At 35.9% G+C, this 9,105-nt stretch overlaps 1 protein-coding gene across 1 annotated transcript; it reads right to left on the bottom strand.

Moving 5' to 3' along the window:
- Nucleotides 1–614: 614 nt before the first annotated feature.
- LOC122305555 (transcription factor PRE6-like) lies at nt 615–1,996 on the bottom strand. Its single transcript, XM_043118149.1, has 2 exons — nt 1,507–1,996; nt 615–1,044 (listed from the first exon to the last, which is right to left on the bottom strand). Exons 1-2 carry the CDS (start codon nt 1,624–1,626, stop codon nt 889–891), a joined length of 276 nt encoding a protein of 91 aa, XP_042974083.1. The 5' UTR covers nt 1,627–1,996; the 3' UTR covers nt 615–888.
- Nucleotides 1,997–9,105: the final 7,109 nt, after the last annotated feature.

Below are 9,105 nucleotides of genomic sequence, written 5' to 3'. Positions count from 1 at the left end.
TGATGCAGAAATAGTGCACTTTTTCATCAGCATAGAGTTGTTAGGTCATGTAACCTAGGCTTCACAATATATGCATGCGCGCAGTTTATGTACTGTCAGGCCTTTTGATCAACAAGATTTGCACAACGTATTTCATATTTTTTTTTTCAGTAAACTTATTGGGCGTACTGGAGAATAACATTTAAATATTATTGGCCAGAAAGTATCACGTAAACCATGAAAGCAATCATATATTTACCCCAGCTTCGTTAATTTCAACGTTATCAGCAAATTAGAAGTACTAGATATTAAAAATATATATATATATATATTTTTTACTTTTTATTGTCGTTATTTTTGGTGTAGGTAGCTGTCCCCTAGCTTGTCGAGTGATAATAAAACCGATGTCCATAAGAAAACAAAAGGTTTCATCAAATCACTCCCATAAAGATGTCTCGGGTACTCTGCTCGATCGTGACGTTGTGCAACTCATTGAGCATCCTGATGTTACCAGCAAAAGCTAAGTTTAATCAACAGTAGTACCATATTTGCCAATTGTGACCATTAAGAAATTATAAGCCTTGTTTTGCATTCAATTAAAGTAAGCCATATATATACCCTAGTGCCGATCATCATGATGTCAACCTTTTAGCATATCATTAAGATTATAAATGCAAGTCATAACTTAAAGAACTGGAATCCGAAGAAAAAAAAAGTACATGAGCAAGTACTAGTACTTGCATGTAAAAGAGGCATGCATTGCTAGTGCAAGTCCTTTTATACTAATTACAGCGGCTAATATTCACGCTGGAAATCTGAAATACACTAACCATGCACTGTTTGATCTAGTGACCAAAACCTAGATAAAAGCACAGCTATATATATATATAGAGCATAGGAAATGAGTTTTCATTGCGCAATTAAACTCCTTATTATCGAAGCCTCGGCGCTGTCAGCATCAATTGTAGCCAAAAGCTGGGACAGTCGCTCGCTCAGGTCATCCACCTCTCTGTGCAAGCTTCTGATGTAGTTGCAGGTCTCTTGTAGAACCTTAGACGCAGGTACCTGCACAAGAAAGTCAAACCCAAATCAGCGACCACTTTCTTGATCAAGATACGATATATATCTTTTGCAATCTTCATTTACTGTATACATATGGTTTAGGCCATACAGGCAAACAAATAAACTGAATTTAGCAGTATACTATATTTCTAGCTCCAACTTCTGTACTAACTACAGATCATAGGCGCACCGTCGGTTCAAACAAATTAAAAGATCACTGTTAAGCACGGGTCAATGAGGACGTCAACAACCATGAATATGTTTTGTGTTGAAATATAAAACCCGGGTCAAATTTGGATCTATCCACAAGAATCCTATTATATTATGGCAGTGTTTACATGTGACTCATAGCCTGTTACAGTGTTACATTTGCACACTAGCTTTCTGCGCTCAGTTGGGTCTACGGAATTCCAGACCGAGAGAGAGAGAGAGAGAGAGAGAGAGAGAGAGAGAGAGTTAAAGCACCTTGTCAGAGCGCCTATTGCGAATCTCAGGAACAAGTTGGCGTAACTTGGAAACGAGCTCGATGATTTGGTCATCTGTGATCCTCGAAGTCCCCGACTGCGTCGACCTTCTGCTAGACATCCCTACAGTTTCGTCGCTAAGTTTGTTTCAAAGTACGAGCCGGAAAAATATAATATGGCTGGAGATCGAAATATATATCCAAAAAGATACGATAGAAACAAGTTTTCCTGAAACGAAAGATAATAGCTAGGCTTAACAAGAAGAAGCATTAACAGAGTAGGAAGAAGAAAAGGAAGAAGGACTAAAGTCGGATATAAGGTATGAAGACATGAAGAAAGTGATAAGAGAGTCTAGAGATATAAAGAGGAGGACCACACAGAGGAAATGAGAGATCTGTACAATAACATGGGCAGTGATGTTGGATGTGAAGAAGACAAGTGCATCGGAGAAAGCAGTGGAGTAGGCTTGTGTTTTTTAGAGAGAGAGAGAGAGAGAGAAATAGCAACAGACTTAATTCTAATGTGGTAATGTGTATGTTCCCAACCTGGGGTTTGATCTCAAGTGGGCTTAAAGAAATATGTTTGTTTTTGAGCTAACAGAGTGGGCCTTCATGTAGATCCCTCAATGCGCAAGGCCATGTGATCATAGGACACTGATCCTCTCTAATCAGGTACTATCACCCATTTGCGTCAACAAATCGCAGGCTGCCAAAATATCATATGTTTTGAATACTGTTACCCATATGAATCTGCGCTTCTTTGTTTCAGGGCACTTAAGTCCTGCATGGAATACTGTCATTGGTTAAGTAAAACGTAAGTTGGAGGAAGGGAGGGTAGTCAAGAGGATCTCAAAAGAGGCATTTTAATTGTTTTTATACGTTAAGATAAGGTTAGCTTAATCACAATATTGATATTTGTATATGAGAATTTAGTTAATTATTACACGAGACTCATTTTTTTCTCTTACATGTTACGGGGAATAACAATTTATATCTACCTGGTCCGCTCCCACAGTACACATATATAATTGTTTTTCTTCCTTGTTTGCAATTGGCCACACGTACGTACAATTAACTACGCGGGTGTAGGGTACCCTCCCTTACTTGTCAAGGGTTCGGGTCACATGCCATTTCCCTAGAGACACGACATGACACGTGGCTACTCTTACGTCCTAGTACAAGTACATATATCTTATTGGAAAAATAAAAAATTTAATTATAAATATAATTATATATTAATATTTATATCAATACGCACACCAATCTAATATGATTAGTCAAAACATAAATTTTATTAAAAATAATATTAATTTAAATTTTAAATATAAAAAAATTAATATTAATATATAAATTAATATACAACTTTACTTTTATATATAATAAAATTCTTGAAAAAAAAGAGGTTACTAATACCAGCGTAGATCGATGCGAAATTTCCATGTCTTCATACGCCAAAAGCACAGTCACGTGTATCTATAAAACTAGCCGACCCATGAAGGACCCACTCCTTTTTCCTCTCGATTGGTTGGTTCTATTACTAAAACCTGATTCAATTTTTACCAACAACCAGCAAGTTGTTAGCAAGGGGGGAAGAAAAGGACTTTTTCAAGATGATACCGTTCGACGTAATTTGCGCCATGAAAAGGCTTTTGACAATCTCTAGATTCCAACTTCTTAAGGCCGGTGGTAAAAAGATTAATAGCTAGCTAGGGATCGAGCTAATTAATTATATATATTAGTCTTGTATTAGCTATATACTTTTGTGCATGGCTCGATCGGGGAGACGATCGAGTAGTTAAGCCTTTGAACAAGAACAAAAAATCAGTATTTCCCGCCGCTAATTATTAATGTCAATGGTCATAATTTTGTGAAGGTAATCCGGCCATGCAGTTCACATGCATGCATTCATGCTGTGATTCTGTACAGAAAAGTCTACATATAAGACTAATTAGACGGCTCGACGTTGCATATATACCTAGACTCCTATTAGAAACAAAATTGACTAAAGCATGTGAGTTTTTATACAATCGATCGACATCATACAATCTCATTAACTGATATCCTTGTTGTCCTTATACATGTGAGTTTTTTCCCATTTTTAGTGCATGCATGCATGACCTTCAGTGTGACAAATAGTATATAGCAGGCCAGTAAACTAGTGAATTCACTACACTTAAAAAGAATCGCACCTTGTATATATTTACCTCTCACTCACGTGATCTCATTCCAAGGATATTCAAAATATCTATATTTATCTGTTTTAATCTTAATTGTATCGGTACACGTCACTACAAGAAAATTATTTAAAGTTATTTCCTGTAAAAATAACTATTTTTTGCTAAATTGAGTTTGTTCTTACAAATAATACGTCACGTGAAATATTCATTGTTTTTATAGTAGTACGCATGCATATGCTGCATATAAGATCATATATAACGTCGTACATCCATTCATGATCATCTTTTATTTTGGGAGAAGGGTAAGGAGGGTGTTGGGTGGTTGGGTGATTCCTAATAATTCCTCGTTTCAAATATTGTGGTTGCGACTATATAAAAGGGGTCCGCATGCAGTTGTTCCTCCTTTTTTTCTTTAAGTAGGCTTTAATTTCTTCCCCTTTTTTTTTCCCCCCTTTTTCCTTGGAAGTGTAAACTGAAGGAGTCGGCTTCCATGAATCTCGTAGAAAAATCGATTGGAAGTTGGTAGTTGGCCGCCGGGGGTCAGTTGGAACCAGGCCAATGATGAAAAAGGATAAAAATGATGAGTTTCAAAGAGATTTTCTTGACTCAGGCTTCCCTCATGCAGTCTCGCCAGTGCATGCGGAGTTCCCTATTAATTAATCATTAGCTAGTTGGATGCCCTTTCTTGCTGCTTAAACTTTGTTTCTTCTCTCTCTTTTTTTTTTTTTTGAAAAATGTAACGTTGAAAGTAATCATGATTATCACGATCGAGTCTCCGACAATCCATATATATCCGGATATTTGATTGGGTAGGTAGATGCCTGGGTGCTTCTGATTCCCCGGCCACCAATATCCAATTTATTTGATCTGTTGATTTACTTTCTTAGTTATATACATGAAGATTATCATATATATATATATATATAATAGAAATATTAGTGCATGCTTGCTGAGATCAAGTATAAATTAACTTATGATGTCTTATGTATAAAGCATATGTCGACTTTCTTCATCGCAAGTTAACCTGTCTTTATTACCTCTAATTAATGCTTCAGCTAATGCGTAAATATCATTAATTACCGTTTGAAATTCTCTTGCTTCACCCACCTTAATTGTCGTCTGATACTCATCAAACTTGATCTGTACGTACGTAGCCTTGTCAATTAATTATTGGACAATGTTACTGTTAGGGTGTACGTACACACTAAATGTGCACTGCTCTAAATATACACAGCAGCATAAATGAATTTTTTTCTTTTTCTTTTTCTTTTAAATATCTTTTAAAAGAAAAAATAAATACTAATTCATTAACGTATAGTCACTTTCTTAGGACCTTAAACGTTAAAAAAAAAAAATTAAAAATTAAAATACACAAGTAGGCATATTTAGAGTCATACTATCATTTTCCTTCGTCATTTGGCCTCTTGGTTAATTTTAGAGGTATAGTTAGTAATTTTCTATCAATTACTTTTCTCTTAGCAGATGATATCTAACAAAAGTAAAATTTTATGTGACTGTATAAGATTGCGTTATATCTATTTTACATGAGTTAAAAAAAAAAAAAAAAAAAAAAATCTACAATATATTATAGTGTGCCACAATAAGTTTCATGATCGTTTGTAAATTTAATTTTTTAAGATGATCTTTTTATGAACCAAACATTTCTGTATAAAAAAACAAAGTTTAGGATATAACTCATTGTGCGCATAAAAACTTTTTAATTTAATTAGTAGGTAATATGTTACATTTTTCATGCATGCATTTACTCTGCAAAACTCCTCTAGATCAGCCGTGCATCCATACATGTTTCACGTCGATCTAGACAATAAGTTATCTTCCATATCATTACAAGAAAATTATTTATAAATAGTCTTTTAGTATAATAAATTAGTCATAAAAGTCCAATTTTCTTGTAGTGTATATACACCTTAATGATCTCACATTTGATAATTTTGCTTAAAAGAAAATCTAGAATTAGTTCATTCATGTGGCTCCATTCCTTACCATGATCTTCTAGGAAGAAAAATGATTAGAGTCTCAACTTATATATAACTATTACCTGATCGTCCACTTGGGACTATTATATAATGAAAAACAATAGGAATACAAACAGATCCCACATATTGACGTGACACTAACACTTTTTTAATGTTTTTTTTCCTTTCCTTCACTTCCCTAAACCCTAAGCCCCCATCCTCGTTCCTTGAGCCCAACAAGAGAGAGTGAGAGAGAGAGAAGCCCAAAGGAAGAAGTGTACTTGTTGGTGAGGGGCGACGATGTCAATGACAGGCGATGACGACAATGGCATCCCTGCCTTGCGAGAGAGAGAGAGAGAGAGAGAGAGAGATAGATGATTGAGAGAGACCGTCCCATACCTACTGGCGAGGAAGATTGATGAGTTGCGGTGATGCTGGATTGCATGGACGGGGCCTCGAGAGTTTGGAAAATGGAGTTGCGTAGGGGATGGAAAAAATGTAAAAATAAATAATAATAATAAATCAACTATTAAGTAACGTGTCACGTTAGTTTGTGTCTCTAGTAGCCCTCTTATATAATATTAATTAAATAATAAATTTTTATTTTTATTATAAATAATTTATCATATGATCGATAGAGCCAAGAAGACTGATAATATAATAATTTTATAAAAGTTCTGTCCCTGTCATTCCTCCTTACCCGTACGTTTTCACTTTCTTGGTATGCATGAGTAACATCGATGCATCATCAATTACAAACCAAGACAAACTCTCCACTTTTGTGAATCCGGGAATCATTCTTTATTAAAATCATTCAGTCAATAAAACAAAATTACTTCTATCGTAACAAATATCTTAATTATTTATTTAAATATTAAACTACATCATCACTTAAGACATATAAACGTGGGAGAAAATTTCTATTTATGTTGGGCTTGGGCTTGGGCTTGGGCTGGCGCATGGTACCAGGAATTGAATTAGGAACCCTAGTCCGAAAGGGGCTGGCCACTTGCTGCAATGCGACAGCCCATTTGGCTGTTTGTTGAACTACTTGGGTAAGTAATTGGGTTAGAACTTAGAACTTAGATTCAGGTATCAGATTAAACAGTAACTTAGCTCTGGGTCTCTGACAACTGACAAGCGTCCAAACCGACCTTTCAGATTGAGGAAAAAAACACAACACACAAACACAAGGCAATCTTGAGCTATGGGTACTGAGGTATTGATTAAGGTAGATAGATCACTAGGATTATTGTCTGAGCAATCAATGATTTGTTGGGTTTATTGATCTACCAGAGAAGTAGATCCTCGGGCTCGAATACAACCTGAACATTATGCAGTCGTCATTGTGGGCTACATATAGTGTGCCCTGGGGCCTGCCCACATTTCAAAACAGAACTCAAAATCAAGACACTAGGAAGTTTGGTTGCGTGCACCACTCTGCATTATTACCATTAGTTTGGAAAATACTCCAAAGTTGCTAATACTTCTAACAAGAAAGTAAACTGATTTAACTAACTTTGATTATGTTTGTCTTTAGTGATTAAGTACCTACGGTCCTTTAAAAAATATGGTTTGGATAAGATTTTTACCTTTCAACATTTCATAATCTAATTTTACCTTTCATTATTTTTATAGAAAGTGAATGGTTTTCAATATTTGAACTCATGCGCCCTTCATTCAATACCAAAAATGTTGTGTTTATTGAATATTTTAACTTTAGATACAGTGAATGCTCGCCGCTAATGATAATGTTCTCAAAGTCGCAGGACTTTGATAGACTATGTATAGATTCCCTTTAATTCTTTTCTTATTGGCCTCTTATCAGAGCTAATTACATGAGAACTATTTAACGATACTCCTTCAAAGTTCAAACACAAGCTCGATTACAAACTCCACCCAACGTTAACAATGAAAACACAGAAAATGGTACCAGGGGGCATCACATCATCAACCAACCCTCAAAATTTGAGCATGCATGCAGACAAAGTTGATTGAATCAAAATTGGCCATAGTCTGTGTTTTACTTGATTAAAGACATGGGTTTGCTATCTTTGCGTGAAGTTTTAATCTTTATGGGCAACTTTTTATGATTGTTTGTTATAATTATGTAAGGTCGGTTGGCGTTTATGGACAGCATATATATTACTTTTTTCTACGCTTATTCAAGGAGAGATGGATTGCAATTTAACTTCCTTCAATATCTCAATTATTGAAGCCAATTACGGTTCAAATTAATCCTGGTTAGTTTGAAATCTTCCTTTTACTCATTATTGGAAAGACAGCATATCCCTATTCTCGATCTACAGCATTAAATTCGTCATAATAATCAGTCATGAAACTTCTCATTCGATGGCATTCAAAGCTGGAATTTTGACCTCCTCATTTCCTGTCTGCAACTTAATGGTAGGTACCATTTCTTATCATGCCAATTTAGGGGATGTCTCTTGGAAAATGTCATCTTTATCAAAGCAATAGAATTGGATATTAATGGCTATGGTGAACTGAAACCACAGACCATGGATGTTATTGGATTTACTGTCAATTTCTATAAAATTGATACATGCGATTGAGATGTTTTTTCGCTTTGAAGAGTGAAAAGTAAAAGAACTATTATTGCTTCGAGGCACACGAAACTCATGAGATTTATAACTGAGAGGAATAGATCGAGATTCAGGATGAAATCTTCTGCCTTGGGGTTGGGTTCTAGTCTCAAGACAAGTGTGACAGTGTATTTAAGACCCCAAAAATGATCAGGATCAAGTGGCCCACCGCAGAAGTAAAGTCAAAGCATTGTTTGTTGTGATTGAGTTTTTGATTATTTGAGTGCATCAGTGCATCTGAGCAGAACCCGTATGGGCCAGAAACCAAAATGGTACGGCCTGAAAAATGGGCTGGTGCTTTCGGATTCAGACACTTCCACCCATCCATGACCAGCAGTCAAAAATGGTAGACTCACACCCTTACAAGAACAGAAACAAGACACTGAAAAAGGGCCCACCCACCCTCGCGAATCTAACCAGAAGAAAGCCTACACAAACAGCCAAGTCTTTTTCTGCCATTATCGCCTGCGCTCTTCTCCATAATGAAATGTCCTGTTCTATTTCTAGTGCGAACCCTTTGAATCAGTCGCGAAATTTCTTTAGAACACTGCATGTGTTGTTGATTTTCACCGAAAATTTTACAGCTTTTACCGCTATTGTAGAATAAAGTAAGAAAAGGTAAAAATTGGTAGTAACAGTACTCACAGTGATGTGGAGAGAGATGGCAGTACATTGTTGGAGCGAGCATCATTCAAATAATAATTTTAAGAGAACTTTGTCAATGGAAGGGGATGATCACAGGAAAGATGCGGGCCAAACAAGAATCAAAACGACACAACGTCTCTTTTTTTTATCTGTTTGACTCGATGGTTGGCATGGATTAAACATCCATCACCAGGAAGGAG

Source organism: Carya illinoinensis, chromosome 3, assembly GCF_018687715.1.
Source record: "Carya illinoinensis cultivar Pawnee chromosome 3, C.illinoinensisPawnee_v1, whole genome shotgun sequence".
Lineage (NCBI taxonomy): Eukaryota > Viridiplantae > Streptophyta > Magnoliopsida > Fagales > Juglandaceae > Carya > Carya illinoinensis.
Note: the sequence above shows the minus strand (reverse complement) of the source record. Positions and strands in the feature narration are given on the sequence as shown.